The sequence below is a fragment of the Blennius ocellaris genome, assembly GCF_963422515.1.
Source record: "Blennius ocellaris genome assembly, chromosome: 19".
NCBI classification, from domain to species: domain Eukaryota; kingdom Metazoa; phylum Chordata; class Actinopteri; order Blenniiformes; family Blenniidae; genus Blennius; species Blennius ocellaris.
Genome location: NC_137668.1, coordinates 14625805 through 14650241, shown reverse-complemented (window position 1 = coordinate 14650241; position 24437 = coordinate 14625805). Strand labels below are relative to the sequence as shown.

Here is a 24437-nt window from a genome sequence, read left to right as displayed (position 1 = left end):
CAGGGTACGTAAACAGCAGATTGTTTTTTTTTTTCTCTAGTTGATACTAAAAAAAAACATCATAATTATCAAACATATCCAACAACATGAAGAAGGTAAAGGTTATGCGTTAATCTGATTTGAACTTCTTCTTTCACCCTTTGGTCACTGCGAAACTGACAATAATATATTCTATCCTGCGTCCCCCTTTTCTTTTCAGGTACATAAGCGAGATGGAAAGCATTTAATGCCCATCATCACTCCAGCCTACCCACAGCAGAACACTTCGTATAATGTGACTGCTTCCAACTTGGCCATCATGAGGGAGGAGTTTCAGCGTGGTATGAAGCCTCTTATTTGCACTCATGTTGAATCACAAGTGGTCAGAAGTTGGTGACTCTTACTGTTTACCAAAACTTCACACATCTGATTCTTGAAACCAAATAATGGATTTTGTCTCTCTTTCACAGGTCAGGCCATCACGGAGGCAATATATAACACATCTGCTAACTGGGACACACTCTTTGAAAAAGAGGAGCTCAAAGGCAAATACCAGTAAGTATTTAGTTACATGAAACACAAATCAGTAATCAGAAAGTTCACAATCCAACTGAAAACTCCCTGCATCCTTCCGTCTGTTTTGTGTCACCGCTTTGAACTACAAATTTCTGCGTCTCGTCGTATCACCCACCTGACTAAGACATGATAGTTTTCTCTGAGCTGTTGTGTATTCTCCTGTTTATTTCTACTCTGGTGTGTTTATTAGATTGCTCTGTTGAATAAATCCACCATGTTTTCGAATTAAATCCGACTCTTTTTGCTGGATTTGGACTGATCTGGTTGTGTTTATTTTACTATAACAGTAAATATGACTCGTGTTGTGAGTTTCCAACATGTTTACTCAGTACTGTGAAACCTGTTTTCTTCTTAATGTTTTGTCTCATTACAGGCATTGTATCGTGGTGGAAGCCTCCTACATCTCGGAGAGTCAGCGTCTTCAATGGTGAGTAAACAGCTGCAAACAGCTCTACGTCTCACTTCTTAACCTTTTATGTGCCAAATAACAAAATAGAATCACTTTACCTTTTCATTGCTTCTTTTATTGAACTGGTAACTTTTGAGCTAAAAACAGTTTATTTTAAACAAGACTAAAGTTTTATATAGGTTCAGAAATTCAATGTTATCTAGGTCTCAATATTTTATATGCTGCTCCAGTCGTGTTGTGCTCTTTCTAAAATAGCTTTCTTTCTGTTCCAGGACCAGCTTTGTGGAGTCTAAGATTCGGTGTCTTCTGGGGACTCTGGACGGGGAACTGGGGCTTTCCCTGGTCAGGATGATTCCTCAGTCCTATCCCGGGCCCCCGAATCTCCATAATAAGTAAAGACATGTTATTCTATGGAAACATTTCAAGTACACTCTATTTCTATTTTGTGTTGTGTGTGTTTTGTAAACAAACTGTCTTGTGCTATAGTGTCTGGTTCAGAGAGGCGGGGAGCACCATGTGGTCGCTGGGTCTGGTCGTCAGTCGGGACCAAATACTGAGACCCATGAGCCTTAATGCTTTGCTGCAGTCATACACTGAATATGGTAGGTATTTTTCTTTTATTCTGAAGAAGTCAGCCTGTTTTAGTTTGGTTTTTTTTAATGAGTGTATTGACTTTTTGAATGTGATGTTGTTGCAGTGTACGAATTGGCAAGGAGCCAGGGCTTCCTAGAAGAAGGGATGGTCCTCTCAGCTTCTTTAAGGAGCAAGGAGCTGAGCATGCAAAGTGTCAATAACAGAAAGAGAAAAATCTTCCAGGAAAATGAGACTTTCACCAAGAAGGCTAAAGTTGACACGGTTTGTAATTTACTGATGACTTTATGTTTTAATTTACAATGTATACTGCATTCACATGTCATTTCTGTATTTTTTAAAGAATAGTTAACGAGAATATGAATATAATATTGTCACATTTCTTAAAAAATGGATAAACAAGAAACAGTGTAGACAGAGTTTCCTTCAGTCTGTTGTGCTACTGAACATAAATAACTTCAAGAAGTATAATTCCTCTCATTGAAGCTTCACTGTTAAAGCATTTTTACCAGCTCCAGTATTATCCCTGTTGTTTCTCTGTCTCTCCTACAGCGTCCAGTTCTTAAAGCCATCAGAAAAGTCAGGCACAGTGAGAAACCGTCTCTCAGCGTGGCTTCAACAAGCACCGGGAGACAGACGACTCCTGTCCTCGACACTGGGACCACAACAATTCATCATGACCTGGTAGGTTTTATTCAAAGTGAAGGTGTTTTGTGAACATCTCAGGCCCATAACTCCTTAAAATGATCAATTAGATCTTTTTTTTTTTTTTTTTTTAATGTAAAAGAGACAAATGTACAGGGTGTATGACTATGACAATATATACAAGGGAAGAGACTAACATAAGCAAACACTATAATGCTGTAAGTGGGAAAATTAGAGTTACTGCCCATAAAAGGATAGGACATGAATTAAAAAAAAAAAAAAAATGGAGGTCCTTCTGGAGTATAACAACACTAGCAACCTTTTAATTAAACAGAGTTTTAGTGTTTAGGTCACCTGGAATGTTGTGATCCTGTTTAACTGATATTACTGCTTGCTCCTATAACTTGCCTTTCCTTCTCTCCTGCAGCCTCAAAACAAAAACAACAACACCGCCGGACTGGACAAACTTGCTCCGAGCCCAAATGTCTCCCCCAGTGAGGAACCGTCTCCCAGTGTCTCCTCTATGAAGAGACCGAGGACTCCTGAGGTTGAGACACCAGCCAAAAAACCAAAAATTGACCTGGTAAGTTAAACTCCGATTGAACTGCACATTTACAAAAGTCTCATATTATAGATCTTTGACTTATTTTTCTGTCGGGTGTTTTTCTTTTCAGACACCTGATATTGAATTAGCCGAAGTGTGCGAACATGTACAGACAAAAATTCAGAAGCACTCCATCAAGCTGAGGCTCCTCAGGTACAGTATTAATTGATAAATCAGTGATTATTTGTTCTCTGCGACTGTCTTTTTTTTGTCCTGATTGATGTGTGAAGAGTTATTTCCTGCTTTATCAGTAACTTTGTTCTGTTTCTCTTATTTAAGGCATCCATAATAATCTCACCAACGGAGCCTCCTGCCACCATGATGTCTGCAGCAAGTGTTTGTTTTTTTTCATTTATGTTTGCTTGTGGATGTCCTGTAAATATTCACAGGTTGGAAGAGCCACACCGCTGAGAAGGTCGTCCTGGGTTGCTGACAGTACCTAAATAATAATATATACCTAAATACATTTTGATACAAAACAATAGATGCTGCTGCTGGTGTGTTTTGTCCTCATGTTTTCCTGGCTGTCAATTCACCTGACTGAATGGTACATCAAGGCATTCATTTACAATCAGAAGAATTGAGATATCCTTAGCTATCACTCTGGTTGAGGTATTTCAATAAATGCCCGATAAAGGGTAAAGTACTGAAAATTCCTGAATTATTTCTCCCACTAAACTACTATTGGATTCTTCTGGGTCAATATGTCAGTTTGTTGCCGCCGTCGACAGCAGAACAGAAAAGTCCCATTGAGACGAAGATTCCTTCCGGAAGCACCAGCCTGCTTCTCCAAACTGAGGACGGGCTGACCGTCGTCGACTGGGACGTTCCTGCAGACACAATCCAACACTTCATGTCCTTTAAAAGGGGCTGTCAAAGTTCAAGGACAAAACCTCAGAGAACTTTCAATATGGCAGAACCAGTGAAATGAGGCTTTGATTAACAAAGCATAAAATGATTATGTTTGTTTAATGTACCTCCAAGACGTGATCTTTCAAATAGTTACCTGAAGATTGCTATGTATGGCTCCTGGTCACACCTTCTACAGAGACAACTGATGATCACCCATTTGCTTTGCATTACCGGTATATTAGGCATTTACAAAACACTGGCTGTTTTCCTAATTAAATTTGACACCAAATGATGGCTTTATGGAGCAATGAACACACACACACACACACACACACACACACACACACAGTATTATCCTTTGGTGATATACTGTATATGATTAGTATATATGGTTGGTGCGCTCGGTCCAAATATGGCGACGCTGTAGCATCACCACTAGATGGAAGTATCGCCATTTCTGTCAGTGCCGCAGTGTCCACGGCAGAGATCCTGCGCACTGTGTCTCAGGTGTCTCTGCTCCTCACCTGGAAAAACTTTGCAAGGAAAGTTTAGTCAGAGCCAAGCTCAGACTGGAAAACGATTATCTGTAACTAAACTAAGATAATCTAAAAAAAAAAAAAAAAAAAAAAAAAAAAAGTCCCTGGAAAATACGTCAAGCTTGCAAAAATAAAAAAGGGGGGTGGGTGAAACGATTTAAAATGCTTTAAGTATTTCTGCAGCGGTTAAAAGAAAGCGCGCTTGTTGTGAGTTTGAAGGGTCGCCTCCTCTTCTATCGCCATCTCACCTTGTGCGATTTTAGTTTCAAGTTTGACCATCTTTACTGTGAGTGCGCGTCGATGACTGATCGTCACTTTTCGGTGAGGTGTGCTTCGTGGAGCCTTTAACACGCCCTCTCAGGACTGATCCAGAGTGGGACAGACTCCGTGCGCTCGCAGCTCAACACTGACAAGATTCGCCAGTCTGACTTCTGACACTCAACAATGCAGGCTGCTCCGCAAAAGTCTGAAACCATATCTTTACGCACGATGGCTGGTGGCGAGGGGACTCGGGATTGACAGCAGCTGTGCAGCCCACGGATCAGGCTACATGTCTTGGTTTCGCTGCATCCCTGTGGAAAGTCATTTGAGGAGGACGGAGGGGACCTGAACAGCCAAAAGAAAATCGAAACTTCTCCGGCTGGATTTACCACAACCTGGAAGGGCTCCTAACTGGATTAAGCTGCTAGTTTAATACGTGTCTTTAAAAAATTTTGTGACAATTCCGTGGATAATCACCCACAGTCCGGGATCACTACTTTTTGGAGACGCTGGATGAGAATTACGCGCGGGATTCCGCTAACAAATGACAGCCTGTACGCGGTTTGTTGCTTCCTCTCTTCCTCCCCTCCATCGCACCGACCCGGCGGATCACTCCCCTCAGCAGGGTCGACTCGGGGAGTAAAAAAAAAGCCTCTCTTGTCTCTTCCAGTGCGCCAGCGTGCGTCCGCGGGCCACCGGGCCGAACATGTGGGGAGGAGGTTTCCCGATGTCCGTCACCGTGATTGTGACTCTGCTCCTGGTCATTATAGACGTGAAGGCCAGTGGGGAGTACTGTCACGGCTGGCACGACTCCCAGGGAGTCTGGAAAGAGGGATTCCAGTGCCCGGAGAAAATTGACGGGGAGGACGCGATCATCTGCTGCGGGAAATGCGAGCTGCGCTACTGCTGCGCCAGCACGGACGCGCGACTCGACCAGGGGAGCTGCGACAACGACAGGCAGGCTCTGGATCCCGGCACGAGCAAAGAGAACAAGGACTCCGGTGCAGGTAAACAAAAAAAACAAAAAAAGGAAAATGGAAAAATAAATGAATTAAATTAAATTAAAATGTAATAGTTGTGTTTGGCACATATATAGCAGTAATCAAACCAAGGTAGGTGGAACAGATAAATGAAGAAGAATTCTCAAAAAGCAATAAGTGATCCCTGAAGCAATTTTTTTTATTCAAACTGTCTCACTAAATTCCCCCTCATAGTGTAATTTATATTAGCTTTATGTTAGAAAAATATAGAAATTAGACAAAGTGACCTGTTGCTTCGGTGAAGCGCTTCTGTCAATCTCAGCACATTCTAGACGTCATATTGATATTTTTTAAGTGTCTTATTTGCACACACAGGATGTCTTCAATCTGATCTTGTAACTCTAGAACGATTTGGCCTCCTCTCATAAAGCCAGCAGACACAATAGCTCCCTGTCAATGGGGGCTCATCTGCCTCCTGCACCCGGCTGGCATCGACAGCTGCACAGGAGACAGCAGACTCCTCCAAAAAAACCAGTTAACTGCACTCACAAATGGCAATCTGTGCCGTGCTGCTGCACTTTATAAATAGCTGTGTTTGTTCTGTAACAGTGCAACAGGGAGCCAGGGCTCAGATCACGCTGTCCCCACGGGGATCAAGTTTGGACTTGACCGGATCTTGGACAGTGCTTCACCCGGGGTGCTGACAGCTCAGTTCATACAAAATACAAATTGCGTTATGTGTCATTTCCTACCAGGCTCGTGGAGTCTCTTTCCAGGCATCAAGCACCCCTACCCCCACTGCAGTCTTCAGTGCCTGAGGCCTTTCAAACCCTTCGCACTCACATATATAACTACATTGACCAGAAGCCTCGTTAACAAAATCAAAGACAAAACAAAATATATATACTTTACAGTGTACCGCACATTGGGTGACAATACAAACTTCTCTCTCAACTCATTCCTGCATGTTAATGTGTGTGCTTAAATCTTCATCACATCTTAAATAATAAAAAAGGCCCATAATTGTCCAAAATAAGTAACTATGGGACCTGAGAGAAAAATGCAACACAGGCTTGTTTCATGTTTCCCTGGAGGATATTATGCCCTCACTGGTCTTCTAGCTACAATCTGTCATTTGCTAATACTATCATGCCTTATCACTCCAGGAAGTAGTATATAACATTTCATTCATTGGCCAGCGGCCAAGACAATTTAAAGAGAAGCTGCTTTTTTTTTCTTTTCCCTCACAAAGAAATAGGAAGTGTTTTTTTTCATGCAATGGCCCATTGAGTTTGTGCATTTGAAACATTCTTCATTCACTTGCAGCCTAATTCATCATCGAGGAAAGATACACACTGCAGTGTCATGGAATAGCAGGCAGGAAATTATTAATGTGCTCAACATGAAGGAACATATGGCCTTTAGGAACAGGAGAAAACCCGTGGGATAGTGCAAAGGAGACAGAGAGAGAGTGCAGCCAAGCCAGCCACAAAGACTCTGCCCAAAACAAGAGCTTAGCTGAGGGGGTGTGGGGGGGGGGGGGGGGCACACGGCGTGGCTGCCACAGCTCTACTGCAGCAACAGGTGTGCAGGAGTGACGGGAACAATAGGACTGCCATGTGCTCACAAAGTGATTTTAGTGCTCGAGATCCGCTCCAAAGCAGTAGAGATATAACGGCTTCCTCTTGAGATGCTGCAGAAAGTCCCCTGCTGAATCTGGCCCGGGGTGAGGAGAGTTCTGCACACTAGATTCAGTATCCAGATGGTGATGAAGCTGTGTGCATTCACTCAAGTCGTGGACCATTTTTAACACTTTGCCAAAATACCTGGACTCCGGAGCCTTTCAGGAGAAAACGCTGGTCATGATTACAAAATATAACTCAAATATTTTCTTGATTAACTTCTGATGTCTTCAAGTTGTTTGTACAGGAACCAAACCAATGTTTCCCTCAGAAGCGTCCCATGCGGCTCGTTTCAAAACCCCTTTATGGGAGAAAAAAAAAAAAAAAAAAGATTACCTCCTTTCGCTTTCATCAGGTTTAACGTTTCACTACGTTTAATTACTACAAATCTGTAACCTGGACTTGTTGTGTCAGTGCAAACGTATTTCTCTTTTGGGGTTAAGACGGAGAGGGAAAAACCGAGTGGTCACTTACCCAACCAAATACACACTGACCAGTGCAATCACAAGCTGGATTCAGTGGTATTCATGATGGATTGATGGATGGACCCATTCTCCTTAGTTACTTAGTTCAAGGCTTGATGGCTCAGTTTTAACACCACTTTTGAATACATGCAGGAGGGACACTTTGCTTTGAAAATTAGTTCTTTTTTTCCACATGAACAGGAGAGAACTTCAAAATTGAAAGTTGACAGTTAACTAAATGGATCAAGATGGAAAGCAATGTTCACCCTTGTAAAAACCCCCCCAAAAAGTGTATTTTTTAATTTATAGACATTTTGATGCAAAGTTGAGCTCAAGCAGCGTTGAGCCAAGACGTTTTTAATCGTGTCTTGAGATTTCACATTTAACTTGAGAACTTTTAGAGGAGCAATGGCCCTCTGTGATGTGAACCACATCAACTACTGTAGTTAAATATTGCTTTACTTTGAACTGCCTCAACAGGCAAACTCCAGAACTTATATATTAGTAACAAGCTTCCAACGTAACGTATGTAATAGGTGTCCTTCTTTGTTGAGGTCATATTATTATATATTTTTTCTTTAATCTTTCATCTTTCGTTCTTTTGAGAGTAAGTGGGACCAGAGTCGTCGAAGTCGAGGTTGTGTAGGTGCAGGAAATGGAGAACCGTTCGAGGCTCCCCGGGACAGTCGTGCTCCTGTTACTCTGGCATACAGAGTTCCTGTTAAAACCTGTTCACCATGAGGCGCGTAGCTGTGAGGCATGTTGGCCTCTGAAGTTGACACCTCTTCATGGAGAGGGGAAGTGGGTCAAGGTCCTGTTTTGTTTCATGTCACCGTGTCGCTTGCCCCCTTTATCATCTGTCACCGGGACTTCTGCTGCCTCTGCCAAGGAATGACCCCCAGCTCTTAACGCGTTCCGCGTAGTAATCCTGCTAATACCCTGCTTATGATGAGCTTTTCAAAAAAAAAAAAAAAAAAGTTTCTGAAAGTCATATGGATGTATTTCAAAGGCTTCACAGACAAAAGGAAACTGGAGCCAGTTGCCACCTCTCGCTCTCTGGCATACAGTTACACTCCATAACGCTGTCGTACATTCAAAGTGGAAAATAACTGCACCCTGCGGGAACAATAAACCACTACTAATCACATAACGTAACATGGGCATTATTGTGTTTGTAAGGTGTTTGTGTGAGTAGCGTATGGGAATGAGCGATTGAGGAAAAACACCTCATCAGTGACCTCATCTTAAATGTCGACCCCTTTTAGCCAAAAACCTTCACTCTGGACTGCTGGAAAGGTACCGTAAGGAAAACTATAGGGGAAAGTTATCGTTGATCCTGTTTCAGAGTTGTTGTTGGAGAGTCCTCTGCTCATTCAGATTTACGGACTGAAACTGAGAACTTTGTATATAAAAATGTCAAGGTTTTTTTACCTGCGTTCCCCAACGCCTGGGCCGTTTTGCCCCGTGAAGCGATGCCCCGATTGGTGGAGTCATGGAGGTTACACGAGAGCATCGCTGCTACTATGATTTGCTGTTTTAAACAAAGAGAAGGTAAAGGTCAGAGACAAGGGACTGGCTCACTCTCCCTGATTTAAAGGACTAAATAACCTCCCATTCAGCTACATTAAATCAGTCCACTTTAATACCTTTCTTTAAGCACATGCCAAGAGCTGTAGTTCAGCCTGAGTAACTTATTTTCAAAGGCTTAGTCATAAAACGCCAAGGAAAAAGAAGGGTCACAAATATCTGCTGGCAGCCGGGCTTAAGAATGTCACCCAATGCAAGCAAACACACACACACACACACACACACACACACACACAGAGGTCTGTCGAGTTGAGGAGGCCGGGGACACAGCAGGGTGCAAAGGATTAAAACAGATCAAAACAAAGTTAATAACTGCTAATGAGAGCCTGAGACTCCCTGGGGAACCAATTTCAGTATACCTCTATTCTTCAGCTTGAGTCCAAACACTCCTCTTGCTCAGTTTTTTTTTTTTTTGTTTCACTGTCTTACCTAATCTCCAATCACATGTAGGAGCTCCTGAGCAGAAAGAAAAAAAGACGAGAGAGCACGCAGATCAGGATTTCTGTGAAGTTTAATGTTTATAGTCCGTTTCTTACCACTTAAAGGAGATCATGTAACAGTGATTAAAATGTTATTGTGTCTTCTTCTCTCTCTGTAGTGCCCATCTACGTTCCCTTCCTGATTGTGGGCTCGGTGTTTGTAGCGTTCATCGTGGTGGGCTCTGTGGTCGCTGTGTGCTGCTGCCGCTGCCTCAGGCCCAAACAGGAACTCTCGTCCACGGGTGCAACGGGAGGCGGGGCCAGCGGCGGGCGGCTCTTGGAAACCATCCCCATGATGGCCAGCACCTCCAGAGGTTCCTCATCCCGCCAGTCCAGCACAGCCACTTCGTCCAGTTCCTCCGCTCCGCCGGCCGGCCCCCGCGTGGTCCCCCCTCCTCTCATGCGGGCTCAGGCCTCCTGCTGCCTGCCCCCCGATGCCAGCGTCTTCGTAAACATGCCCACCAACTTCTCCGTGCTGAACTGCCAGCAGGCAACTCAAATCATGCCTCACCAGGGACAGTTCCTGCACCCGCAGTACATCGGCTACGCTCACCCGGTGTCCCCCACCGCGGCCTTCCTGGATCCCACCCAGGGAGGATACAGACCCCTCCAGTCCCCCTGCCCTCCTCCCACTGCAGGGTCCAGTGTCAACAGTGACCAGAAATACCCTCCAGTGACAGTGTGACGAGGGGCCAACCTGGAGACCACTCTACCAAGACTACACTTGCGAAGTTGAACCTGTGAGGGCTGCGGGGCAGAGGCCTTTAGGGGGCGCGCTGCCGGAGCGGGAAGGAAAGGCAAGCGAGTCAGACTCACACGAAAGACTCATAAAGCTGATACTGGTGGCAGGGCCGACCCTGCCGTTGTGTGGTGTGTGTCTGTTTATTCTATAAAATGTCTTGGCAAGTCTAAATGAGCCAAGCTCAGCCAGCGACGGATGCGTAAACATTCTTTCCGGATGCAGAGAGAAAAGCGCGTCTTGGAGGGTTATATACAGCCCGCATGGGTAATAATGTGCAGTTCACTGCAGCCCGCAGATCAAATAAAGACTGTATGCATGTGTGTGTGCGTGAATGTGATTGAGAAAATGATTTGTTGGCCTATATGTGCCGGAGTGAGTGACGACTGGATGATTTATAACGGTGGACTGTATGAGAAATGGACATTGGAGGAACAGAAATATGACCACATGCTGTGTTTACGCCATGTGCACATCTGTGCTTGTGAATGACCGCGAGTGGTTTCTACATTAGTTTTATTTTTGTTTTTTGTCGAAGGCATGAGGAGAGAAAGCGCGTTGATGGATGTTTGTACTGTAAGCGCGTGAGATTGGAAGAGTGTGTGAAGTGTGGAAGGATGTGGTCTCATGAGTAACTGTGAGGGAACCGCGTGTAATGGGAAATGCAGGTGGGGTGATGTGAACGGCAGTTGCACTCTCCCTGTAGGCCATTTAAACTCTAATGAAGTGAACACAGTACACAGACTGTGACGCTCCACCCTAAACTCCACAAACCGCCCCGACTGCCACCCAGATAGGGAAAAAAAAAAAAATCCAAAAAAATGCCCCGAGCGGGAACACTCTCACGGACCCCAAAGATGACAATATTCATCCAAGGCTGGCGGTTAATGTTCCCTGGAAGTGTGAGTTTGTGACAGAGGAGTGAGTAGCAGTTCTCTGAAGATTACAGTTAATTATACAGCCAAAACTCTGCCCCCCCCCCTTCACTCCTCTCCTGTGAGGTGTGTGTACATAACACCACCACAGTTCAGCGCTTTAGCGCTGGCAGCTGTGACTCATTTTCCACTCGGAAAGGGGCACGTATTGGTTGTTAATCTCAATTAAAAAAATAAACTAAAAAAAACTTAAGTAAAAGTTGCAGATTTTTCTTTTTAGCCCCCCCCCCCCTCCTTTTCTTTACTGTTCTACAGCTGGGTCACTGTAACTGAGGAACATGCAACTTGAGGAATGTGCTGCTCCACTGAGCGTGCAGCCCGAGATGTCCCTCAGTGCTGAAGCCGGTATGTTTGTGCACCTCATTTGTACTCGAAGCACAATGTCGGTGAGATACAGAGGGCAGCTTGTTGGACAAAACATACGTTTGCTCCCTTTGAAATTTGATGTGACGCAAACACCTTCCACATGACTTTGCAAAAAATAAAACTTTTAAAACGGAAACGGAAAAGTGTCGCGAGCGTCGTGTTTCAGCATTTCGTCAAACTTGTAATGCCACAGAAAAAAAAACCAGAAGGCAATGTTTTCTGCTTTGAAACCACAAATCTTAACGATACCTAACAGACACTTAGGAGGCAGACCTGGGTTAACAAAAACAAAAATCTGCGCGGTGAATGGCCCCGTCTTAATCCCCTTGAAACTCTGCACAAAGACGCACACAGTTAAGCCATTAGGAACATTACACACATTCACAGACGAGTCGACCTCCCACAGAGGACGGAGCGAATACCTGTCACATCATCCGATACCGGGAGGAGAAACAACACACCACTACAATGAACAGTTTAAAAAGATGACGGAGTGGAGGTGTAGTTTTGGCAGGCTCCTCCAGGAACTCGGCTGCAGTAATGTAGAAAGCAGCGCGGGGCCATTGGGGGAGCCACTGGGGAGGAGTTGAAAAGCACAAAAGGGCCACGGGCCGATGGATTCTCCATACCGGAGCAGCTGTAGCTGGTTTTGGGGCCGGGCCACATCCAGGAAGGTGGGTGGGAACGGGATCTCCAGTCGGTGGGGGTGAATTAATCTGCTAATGGTGCGTCTGCACGGACTCCCCCGAGCTTGCAGAGGGAGCGTGGGAGAGGTCCGAATCCGTTAATGGATAAAATTATAGGTATCTAATGTACAAATCGCTTGACATTTGTTTGATTTTCGGGGCTGAAATGTAAACCAGACGACCAGCTCCACAGCCAGCAGAGATTACAGTGAAAAGACAAAGACATTTGATCAGGCCATGGATTGATTAGATTTAATGATTAGGACTCGGTTGGACAATCCACCACACCCCTCAGTTTCACATTCCCGAACTGGATTGTCCTCAACATAGAGCGCACATACAAGGAACTCCACTTTAAGACAAATTGCCAGAGCCAGACGACGTGTTCCCCGCAAGTGTTTCAATCAAATCCCTTGTGTTTAGATGCCTATTAAGGACTAGTTCAAGTAAAATATTCCCTCTATGACATGAGTACAAAAACAGGCATTAATGTCAAAGAATAAAATTATAAACACATACACAATGTTCACTTTAATAATAATAATAATAATAATGATAATTAAAAAAAAAAACAACCACAGTCCAGTAAAGTGTGAAAATTCAACACAACTGAAGGAGGAAGCGCCGGTGCCAGGCATGCTGCTTCCGCACCAGCTGACGATGCATGCCTAGCAGCATCTGAAATCACAGGAGCGGTCAGAATAAAAAAAAACAACAACAACAAAGTGGATTTGTTAAAAACGGAGATGGGCTGCAGGAGAGGAGAGACATGGAGGCTGCAGAGCGACTATGAGATGCGGAGATACGGCTGACGAAGGACAGGGAGCGATAAGCGCGGGGACGTCTTGATAATGTGAGGAAGGGCTTTGCAGCAGGGCGACGGTCCAGTGTTGGTGGGGCGGCGAGCGCTCGGCCTCAGTGGCGTTTCTGTGCCGTTTGGCAATGAGGCTCAATGCTGCGACGGGACAAGGGCGGCACAGGCTGCAGACCTCCGTGGTCTACGCTCACCCCTCCTCCCCCCCCCCTTTTTTTTTTTCTTTAAAGGAATTCATCTGTGCCTGTATGTATGCGAGCGCTTGTGCGTTTATTTTGACATCCCCGTTCGCGTCGGCATGTGATGACGGATGAGCTGAACCCTCCCAGCGAGATGGGAGATGGGGGGGGGGGGGGCGGGGGGAGCGAACACACGTGGACAGAGACACACATGCACACAACACAGGAGCGCCAATGCGTGCAGACATGCATGCACAGGCAGATACGAATGCACCGGACCGCGCGCTCACGTCGACACACACATGTGGCATGAAGCAAACCCAGTCTGAGGGGCATACAGGTCGGAGGAGCGGTCTCAAGAGCCAGGTCTGTGCGTGAATACAATTGCTCGTGCCTGTGCAGCTTCTTTGAGTTCGAACAATGTCTTAAGTCTGTATATTCGGCCTGGTCCCTTCTCCCGAGTCAGTCCTCTCATGCGTCAGCGACGGCCTCCACGCCTGAGCATGACCCCCCCCCCGCCCCATCTGGAGAGGGGTCAGGTCACAGTTCCAGTAAGGCCACAGCAGGGGTGGGGGGGGTGTGGGGGTGGGGTGGGGGGGAGGTGTCACTTCAGTCCGTCTCTGCCGCCACCCGGACGACCTTTTGCTACGGTAAGCCGGAGCCGCGGTCAGGTGTGGGGCTCGAGGCTGGGCCGCTGGCGGGTGGTGTCGTAGGAGCGCACGACCTGGGATTGGGACACCACGCCGTGCTCTTCCTGAGAGAAGGCGTAGCCGTCTGCGGGAAAAGAAGTGACGGAGAAATCCGACGTGAGGAAGGTTGAACTGTAAAAAAAATGTAAACTCCTTCACCATGCTGTGAAGCAGGCGAATGCGTGACGCGTCTGGAAGTTTTGTTTGCCCTTTCGGACAGGGTGCCAGGAGCCGTTTCATTTTGATTAATGCCAAGAAATACCACCGAAGAAGTACTTTCAGGCCTTGTAACATAATTATAAATGGGAACCGTGATTGGAAATGATGAGCGCCAACAACAAAGCAACTTGAACTACTGTCAAGACGATCATAGTCAAAGTGTGGAAGAACAAGCGCTGACATCAGCAGGACACTCACGTGACACAGTCTGCTGCACCGAGTTGGCGCGTCCCACACTTGAAGGTGTTTTCCTAAAGACTCTTGTCAACAGATGGGCTCGTTCGTTTAGACTGCAAAACAGGCGAAGATGAGGGGTTAGATTAGAGCTGTGGAGCGCACAATACCTGGTCCATAACACATATGAAGGAACTCCTAAACACACACGACTACAACACACAGTCACAAGCTAAAATGTGATTTTTTTTTCTTCTTTTTTGAACTGTGCACTTAAAAATTTTCAGTTACACCTCAACGGATTGCTTTTTGTTAGTTTGATATGCAAGTGCCGACGTGCCCTTGAGCCAAACACTGTGGTTTGCATGGTCGAAGTGAAGTTCTCTCTCAGGTATCGGAATAATCCTGATCAAAGAAGCCAACCGATCAGCGGGAATATGACGACCACTGCCTGTTGTCCAATTTATTCCAACAGTCGAGATCTGCCTGCAAGCGAACAGGACATCCACAGTAAACTATTCCTCACCCCTTGACCACTCCTCTCTTCTCAACTCCCCCTTTTTCTGAGAGGAAGACTGGATCTTCTGTTCTAAGACCACACGCCGTCACGGCTCCTCTCCTCCCGTGACCAAAAATAACTAACTCCTTTCCAGGTATTACACACACACACACACACACACACACACTTGCTACATCAACTACCTTTCTCTCCCGCTTCATCGCCGTCATTACAACCATTAAAACGCAGGCGTTGGACATGAACATCAGGACTCTGGCTGCCATGCAAGGAAGTCGACTGCTGCCAGTTTTATTCGAAAGAATGATTTTTTGTACGATTATCGTCCAGTGGAGCATTAAATTCACACATGAGGGTTTTCTCTGGCACTTAAAGTGCACCGCAGTGATGATCAGTGGAGTAGTTATGGACTGGGGCCAGCCTTCCCAAGGCTGAAATGTGGAACAAGCATTTTGGAAACTCTTATAACTGAATATGACTGTTGGGGAAACTTCACTTGTGTTTGTATAAGAAAAAGAAGAAGAAGAAGAGTTTGCTCAAGAAGTCTTTGGGCCAAAAAAGTCATGTCTGTTAGTTAGATGACTGTGCTGACTGAATGATAAAAGACTAAATGGACAAACAAATGAAAGGCTGATACATTAGGAGGACTTTCTCCCACTGTGCCGTTTCTCTCTGGATACGTTCGGATTCTAAAAGGCTCAAGGATGCGCTTCGTTTGAACTCTCCCCTCGAGACAATCCTTTACTCTGCCTTTCCTATGCCGAGACTGAAACCTCACTAGAAACTACAAACACAGATGTGTTCTTTTCCATTTTGCTCCGTTGCTTCTTTACCCACCCTTTACTTTTACCCATGTGTCTAAATCAAGATCTCAAGGTTCTGTTGCTTCTTCACTGGGACGAACGCGTTGGGGGTCAGCCGAGGACGGGGCTCCATGCGACAGTCAGTCGAAGCAATGTGGTTCCCCGCCCATCCCTCACCCCCTGCTTGAGAACACACCTCAGACTTCTCCTGCTCATTGCCACAACCAGAACTGCTCCGACAGGAAGAAGGAACTCACAGATCCAGATCTCACCACAAACTAAAGCACTTCTTCCATTTCGCATTGTTTCTTAGCCTGAACACTTTGATAAAAACTCCATATGTGAAAAACAAATTATCCTGCCAACTAACCAACCCATAGATCTCATGGTGAATGTAAATAAGCCTATTTCTCTTTGTGACTGACTCCCATTTGACTTTTTTTTTTACCCTTCTTCCCCATCATCAGCACTATAGTTGCTGAATTCTGCAGGTTATTTTAATACTTTGTGGCAACAAAACAAAACCCCTGTGAAACCACATTCAGGCCATTAATGACGTTTTTTTTTTATTAGCTGTGCTTTACAATGTAGGCACCGTTTAAGGTTAATGCAAGCCACATTCTTACACTTTAATATGCTGTTGGGAGGTCAACTTATATTTATTTAATTCTTGAATTTTAAATGTCTGCAATGAAAGCCTGGGCTCAGCGGGGGGGGGGGGGGGGACGCCAACATTTTAAGTAAAAAACAAAGTAAAATTGTTAAGAGTAAATTTTACATTTCATAACTGAATCATCAAAATGTGGGGAAATAATGTTGGAAAATATTGCATTAATTTTTCTAAAATAATAACCACTTGTTGAAGATTGAACACTTTAGGAAGAAAATAAAGAATCCTCCCTGAATTCTTCATTACTTTGGTTGCTCCAATACACTGTTGGGTTTCTCTTTGTAAAAAAGCACTGAGAAATGACTGTTGTATTTAGTGATATATCCATAAAGTTGAATTGAATTGGGGGAGAAAAGACTGAATGAAATAAAATGGTCCCAAAGCTGTATAACTGCATAAATATAGCCACTGCTTACCCAAATATCAAGATTATACTGCAACTCTTGAATGTCGCTATTGATCAAACCCAATTATTGGTGCATAGTTTAGTCAAACTACAGAGATTCTAACAAATACATTTTTCTTCTAAAACAGCTCAAACAGCAGCACAGCACAGGGCTAAGTTACAGCCTGAGAGACGACAGACAGTAGAACAGTAAACACACCAGGTCTGTACAGCAGTTCAAATTGGTCCACCTACAAAGAAATCCAGAAAAATAATAAACTAAAGAATATACGGGAAAGAGATTTGAAAATGACAGGTAGAAATGGAATCAGTAGGCAGAGATGCGAAGTCACTCAATGAAAAGGGGGGGGGGGGGAAAGAAAAGGCAAGGGTCACTCCAAAGCAGCCTGCTATGGGGCACACAGGTCGTTTGAGGTCAAAGTTCCCACAGTGGGACTGTGCAAACCCAGAAACTACCTCTGTGAGCAGATCTGACTCTACGGGACTTCCGCCTTGGCTTCGGCCCTGTGGACAGTGCCACGGGGGGGGGGGGGGGGGGGTGGATCAAATAAAACAGACATAATCAACAAAAATGTTATACCTAAACATGCTGCAGCAAGCAATGAACCCCAAAGTATTCAATCAAATTAAATTACATTTTGAGGTAGAAGGAAACTAATGCAATAGAAACTTTAGTGATGCAAAAATGTTTTTTGTTTATTTGCAAAGCATCATGGGACGACACAAAGACTCCAAGGCCACATACCTGAGGCCGCTGGCGTCCCTCAGTACAGCTGCCCCGGGGTCAACGGCCCGTGCCTCCAACTCCTGCACCTCCTCCAGCAGAGACTTCCTCACGGTGCGGCGTGTGCTGCAACGTACAAATTAGCTCATCGGACCCGCAAAAGGAAAGTCTGAGCGTTTTACTCGGCAGACACATGCGATTCATCACATCGAGTGGGCCCGACTGTTGACACAGACTGAAATAAGGGTTGTGTAAATGCTTTGGCGAAGCCAAATCGTCTCTGTATGGACCCCCCCCCCCCCCCCCCCAAGTATTTACATTGAACGCATTCTACTTACGCGGTCCAGGCGAAGTCTTTGAGTAAACACGCAGTAGGCACCAGGACCAGGCCCAACCAGAAGTGCCAGCACTGCATCACTTTGCCAGCCTGCGAGACATCACACAGACGTAAGTCTTTTTTTTTTTTTTTGTCAGTGCTGAGAAACACATGTGGGCAGCAGACAAGAGAAGTGAGTCAATGCACAGCAAAAGCCGCAGAGAGCAGCAACACAGAGAAAGTTAGCCAAAGTTGAACCCTCCTCGTGTTGGCGAAATATTTAACAGCTTTCTCAGAGCCTGCATCCACACCGCAAACTGTGTAACGCACTATTTCCACAGCTGAAACTGCTTCTTTGTGATGCTCAGTGATAAAAAAAAAAACGCTGGTGAGTAAGCACAGCCCTCCCCCCCTCCCTCTACCTGTCTGCACAGTCCAGCTGCAGCCGGGCTAACTGACCTCTGACCCTGCTCCGTGTCTGTCTCATGGGATTAATCATGTATCGAACCACAGTTTCAATTTGTCAGTCCGTCTTCGTTTCTCCCTCCCACCCGCATCTTTCTCCCGTTACTCGTGCCGATACGCTCTCACGGCGTCCTCCCATCATCAACGGCTGCGTCCCGAGTCGCTTGTCCTCGGCTGTTAAACCCTTCAACTTCCCATTTACATATCTGCAGAGCTCTGCACAGTTGTAGAGACTCGTCATAGCAACTACCGACTTAACAAACCGTTCATGCACTGTAACATCTTTCACACACCCCCCCCCCCCCTTTCACTGCCAGTACCATGTGTTTTACTGTGATCTACATTCACATCTGAGGATGAAAAGTCAATCTGGTTCCTCGAGGATGAGAAAATGGGAAGAAAAAAAAAAAATAAATCAATCAGACTGCCTCCGTAAAATACGTTCTGCAGCAGCTGGAATCACAGCCGAGGCACAGGACATCCTACTGGTCTCACGTTCACTCGCTCACTCACTCCGAGTGTGTGGAGCAGAGTTCATCTTGACAGCATCAGACAGTTACTCCTAAAATGGTCTCTGTGCTTTAGGAGGACGGAGGCACAAAAAAAAGCGGTTTCCGCCAATTTAACGTCACCAGAGACGCGTACGACCGAAGCACAACACAGAGGGCTGGCCTCATAATTTCACCTATTTATTTCGAGTTAAAATACACCATTTTTCCATCCTGAGTCACAGATGAACAGATGGAAATATAGATAGTGGGAGCAGGGGGAAATAAGAGAGGTAATAGGGCAGTTAGAGGGGTGGGGTGACGGTGGGCTGAAGGGGGGTTGGTGGTTAAGTGTCTCTGACCATTCCCCAGTTAGACTGAGCAGCTGCACAGATATTTGACCGCATTCCTGATTTCTGACATAAATTGAATTAATGGACTGAGGGGAGTTGAGACAGCGCCGTTGGCTTCCTCTACCCACTCAGTGGGGCACCTCGCCCCAGCGCCGCCTTCACCCCCCCAAAAAAACTCTGAAGTGAGTCTCTCAATTAAGGGGGGGTCCCCATATACATTCTCATCACCGCCACTAGCAAGCAGCCCACCCTCTTGAGTCAACACCTCCACAGAGGGCAGTAAAAAGACCGGGGCTCGGGTGACATGCAGCAGGTGCGGGAAGCCTGGTGTGAGGGGCTGCTGGGGCATAAATCTCACCCCCCCCCCCCCCCCGGGGGCTCCAGCAGAGCCGACGCAGAACACCCAAGAGGTGAGTCTCACAGGCGCCATGTACTGGCGACCAAGAATCAGGGAGGGGCAGGTGACGTCGCAGAAAAGGGAGATGTGAAGGGAAGGGCTGTTTTAACCTCTCCATCAACCCCCCCCCCCCCCCGGTAATGAAATGACCCGACGTGTTTACTTGCCTGGCCCCGCATGTCGGGGGCGATGGGCATGGCGGGCCAGATCACAGAGTAGACGGCAAAGAAGACCATCCAGAGCGCCATGCTTCCCCACACGGCCAGGTGGGAAAACTAGAATGGAGAGGAGGAGAAAGAAAAGGAAGGGAAGAAGAGGAGTTTGGGAGAGGATGGAGATTAAGAGACAGGGGAGAAACAACACAAGGTCAAATAGTTTACATACAGCTCATCCGAATATAGACAACCTTTCCCCTCCCTCGTCCCCGGGTCTCGGTCCCGCTCTCTGATCTGATGTAAGGGGACACGGTGTGAATTCCAGTGGGACCCTGCTTCATTACTCGCAGGCTGTTGTGTGGACAGCTGAAGGGACAAAGGTGTCAGCGCCTTTCTGTCTGTCTTCCGTGACCCGCAGTCTCACTCTGGTGAAAACCCCCCCCCAAAAAAACCTTTTGCCGTCGCTGCTTCAGGCCTGCAGCGGTTTGAAAGTTGTTCCAGGGCTGAAACTCTGAAATCACACCTTTCCCCAAGATATCAGTACCAATTATAGTATCATTTCAGCTGAGTTTTACATATCGGTGGACTCTCGGGGCCAATTTAACCAGCGGTATGATGTCATGTGAAAATGAAGTGATCTTGAAAATAGCTGTCAACTGTCCAGTAGATTTTTGCAACTCTCCTATAATTTTACAATTTGTAGTATTGGAGGACTGCAGGACAGACTTGTGATTTTAAAATAACATTTCTTGAAAAGACTAAGGAATATAGAAATCAACTTAAATGCATCAAAGTCGATTTGTTTCACTCGTTTTCCGTATTCATCGTTCATGCCATGTGTAACCTCAGGTTTGTTTAAACCACTATCGTCTCAATCTTTATGCAGATTCCGTGCATGCATGAGACAGTAAAGTGCCTTTTTCTCTTTTTTTTTTTACTTGAACGTTGATCAATTTCAACATTTGAACTTTGTAAAAGGCACTTATTAAAGCTATTAACACTAAATATTCATTATTTAACTACACAACTCATTTGTAAGGTTTATTTGAATAGTTTACACAGGACACTCGAGGAGTATTACACTTTTGTACAGTCACAACTTAATACAACTGCCTGTTGGTGCACCGCTTCCTCCTGGCCTGGGGGGGCTTAAGTATAGGAACCAAAGGCCTTGTGAAGAAGGAGGGGCAGCGGTAGAAGTGAGCGTTGCGAGGTGAACCAGAGTCGTCATATAATTTAAAATAATATGGAGTTGTGTACAATGTATGATCAGTGATTTAAAAAAAAAAAAAAAAAAAAGTTGAATGTTTGCCGCTTTGACCACTTTGTGACTGTTTGGTGGGAGTCGGCCGGGTGCAGCCTGCCGGAAAGTTTTTTTTTTTTTTTTTTGTATGTGTGAACCCTGAAGGCATTTGTTTCCGTGTGACATGTTTGCAGTTGATTCTGTCATTGAGGAGGTCTTTTCTGCATGTTTGCTTTCCAGGTGCACTGCCTAAGTTATTTTCTTGACCTACTTTATGGGCACAGACATTTAAAGCAATGATTTCTGTAGACATTTTCTCATTTTTGAGAAAAAAAATCCCCAAAAAAACAAACCTTGTTGAAAAGACATTTTGTCTTTATGCCTTCTAGCTTGATCTGTAACAGACTTTTATAGGAAATTGATGTATGTTTTAAAAAACACATGGTGTGACAAGGAGAGAGAAATAAACTAAACAAGAACTGGTTTGGATAAGAAATGCAAGCAAGTGCAGTTTGAGCAACTTCAAAACGAGCTCATATGAAACTCTTAAGCTGAACCCCCCCCCCATTAATTTATCAACGGGCGAGTAAAACACTGCACATGTGATGTTTTGTAGGGTGTGTTAATGTTCCTACCCTGGTCCAAGCGGTGGTCTCCATTCCGGCTTTTAGACAAACTGTAACTACCACATACTGCACACAGACACAAACACAGGAATTATTTGTGTGGCGACTGTGGAGATAATGAACATTAATGCTACACTGTAAACTCAGCAATGTCTTAAAATATTTCAAACTCCCCCTCCGACCCTCATAATCTACACACGACGGAGCAGAACACGGCAAATAAACACTGACTGACATTCACACGAGACTGCGGGGAGTGAAACGATAGCGAGATGGAGAATAGAGAGGAGAGACGGATGAATGTGGGAAAGGAGACGGACTGGCGAGACAAGACCAGATTGACTGGAGACTCCAAAGAGAAAGCAGCACACTGCCGGTGTGTACACAAGCATCGCGCAGCTGCCAAGAAGGCACACGAATTTGCATGCCGAGAGTACAGAATTAAAGAAAACACGCGTACAAATTACAAATATGATACTTACTGTGTAGACCATGTTTCCTACAAACAAGTAGTCATTTCCCTGTCCGTTGCTGAACGGAGAGTCTGTGGGTGACACGCGCAAACGTGCGTCACAATAAACATCAAATGGATTGTAAAAGAATTCGAGGTGCAAGTTACTTACCGTGCTCTAACATTTTGAGCGGAAACCAAAAGAGGATAATTGAATGAATCAGTGCATTGATGCAGTGTCCCCAAAACACCTGGGAGACGGAACAAAACCCAGAAAACCAGAGAAAATAGTGGAAAACAAGTCAGTGCAAGCAAAGTGCCAAAAGCCCATATCCAGTATGCCCCGACTCGCACACATAAAAACATAAAAAAAAAAAAAAGCAATTCCACACAACTCGCACTGTGTTCATGCCATCAAAAGTGCCCTACTGCACACACACACACACACTCTAGTTTAAGCTGCTGGCATAGCCTCGAAAATGAAAGACTTCCTTATTCTGGCACTATGAATCTCATTACTGGCCTCCGTGGAACTACTCCAGTCTCCATGCCACACTTGTTTACCCTCTGGAGTCCCAAACAAACAGCTGGCATCGCTCAGCAAATCCCAAAGAGCCACAGGTTGAATGCAGAGTGCAAGAATGACAGATGGAGCTTTGATTTTGGCGTGGGAGCGGCAGTGCGCCTGTACCTTGGTGTTGAAGCCTTCGGCGTTCTGGGTTATTCGGTACAGCTGCGGGAAACGGAGCATGTTCTGCTGGCTGCACGGCCGGTCGAAGATGCCCAGGGTGAAGGGAGGCAGCGCAGTAAAGATCTGAGGAACGCAAAAAGAGACGCAGACGTTGGCAAAGCCGGCGTGTATTCACAAACATGGACAGACTAGCTAAATCAGGGTGTATAAATATGAGCAAAAACTGGTCCTGAAATAAATTTAAAAAAAATAAAAAATCAATCTGAATGTGGCGTCAAGCTTAAAAACAAACTTTAATCTTTTTTTTTTGTGTGTGTGCGTATTTCTATAATGTTTTAAAATAAGCAGTGTGAAGGATTTGCAGGGAAATTTGGAAGTGAACGCAAAGACGGACGTGTGTGTGCGTCCAAATATCTCTGGCATGCAGAGAGAGCAGTGAAAGGCAGACGCAAAGTGGAGCGAGATTCACACAGAGATAGGCCACAGAGCTCGAGCCGGAAACAAGCAAATAATCAATTAACAGAGCCTAAGACTAAGTAACTGAAGAATTGGAAAAAAGGAAAAAAAAAAGACGTCAAGATGAGAGAAAAAATGTGGACATGTTTCCACAAGAGAGAATTTTGCTAAAATTGCAGCGATTGCAAGGCCACGAGTTACGAGATTACAACTATGCTAAAGTAAAAGTAAAACCCCACAAACAAACAAACCAAAAAAAAAACCCACCTGAGGCTGGATGACAGGAGTTTCTTAGATGTCCGAGTGGGTGATGCCTCCACCACCCAGGAATAAATACTCTGTCTCTGGAACCTTCTTATTCTACCTCTCAGCAAACATTACTCTTCACAACTATTTTGCAAAACTTGCGTTCTCCGCCGGAGACAACCCAGAACTATGTTGCCGTAACATTTGCATAAATCGCGACTGAAAAGCATTAAACCACCCTGAACAACGAAAACAACTTTCACTCAAGTTTTACTCCAATAGTAGAGCTTTTTTCTGCAACAGTCAAATTGGTCATTTGGCGCCACTTCCACCTGAGTGAACGCACGGGTCAGAGCGGGGGGCTGAACGAGAGTGGAGAAACGTGAGGAGAGAGATGGGTTGAGAGGCAGCGAGGGCCGATACTCACCACGTTGTAGAGGCCTATACACCAGCGCTCAAAGAGGATCTGCCCAGAGAATCCGTTGACAAAGGCGAACCAGAGCTGGGGCACAAAGAGAGGGATGAGAGGGGATGTGAGGAACAATAGTGGAGGGTAAAACGGCCTTAGGGAGGTACTGATAGTGGAAACAACAGAGAGAAGATGGACAAACATGCCTCTCTTTGCAAAATACTACGCACTGCACAGATGGGAGAAAGAAACACAAGGTCACCTATACTGCTTCACGTGCAGGAACGCTCATATTTAAGAATTTGAATTGTTCAGCGGTTACACTTCCTGCCGCTCGATTAAACTACGTCCATAAAGTTTTATGTGCATTCTTTGCGGATGTTTGGCTGGCACTTTACAGAAGTTAATTTACTGAAACACAACATCTAAATGTGACTCTGGCTCTTGGTAAACCTTCATTAAAGCCACAACATGCATGCACACACACACACACAGATCTGAGGGCAGATAAAGAAAATGTTTGGGGCCACTGCTGGGAGTTGTGGCATTCCTGGGACATACAGTGGAGCATACAG

General features: G+C 45.3%; 2 protein-coding genes across 2 annotated transcripts in view; one reads left to right on the top strand and one right to left on the bottom strand.

Annotated features, from left to right (window-relative positions):
• The first annotated feature begins 4634 nt into the window (after positions 1-4634).
• shisa2b (shisa family member 2b) lies at positions 4635-11783 on the top strand. Its single transcript, XM_080515170.1, has 2 exons — positions 4635-5460; positions 9765-11783. The coding sequence occupies exons 1-2, from the start codon at positions 5160-5162 to the stop codon at positions 10328-10330; spliced, it is 867 nt and encodes a 288-aa protein (XP_080371296.1). The 5' UTR covers positions 4635-5159; the 3' UTR covers positions 10331-11783.
• A 724-nt stretch (positions 11784-12507) lies between these two features.
• Positions 12508-24437, bottom strand: part of atp8a2 (ATPase phospholipid transporting 8A2) — a 49437-nt gene continuing 37507 nt past the window's right edge. The window contains exons 27-36 of the mRNA XM_080515173.1: positions 23881-23955; positions 22752-22874; positions 22233-22311; positions 22092-22153; positions 21619-21675; positions 19753-19860; positions 17905-17993; positions 17588-17692; positions 14471-14562; positions 12508-14138 (exon numbers count right to left, since the gene is read on the bottom strand). Of these exons, the coding sequence (XP_080371299.1) occupies positions 14032-14138; positions 14471-14562; positions 17588-17692; positions 17905-17993; positions 19753-19860; positions 21619-21675; positions 22092-22153; positions 22233-22311; positions 22752-22874; positions 23881-23955 (897 nt within the window). The 3' untranslated portion in view covers positions 12508-14031. The remainder of the gene's footprint in view (positions 14139-14470; positions 14563-17587; positions 17693-17904; positions 17994-19752; positions 19861-21618; positions 21676-22091; positions 22154-22232; positions 22312-22751; positions 22875-23880; positions 23956-24437) is intronic.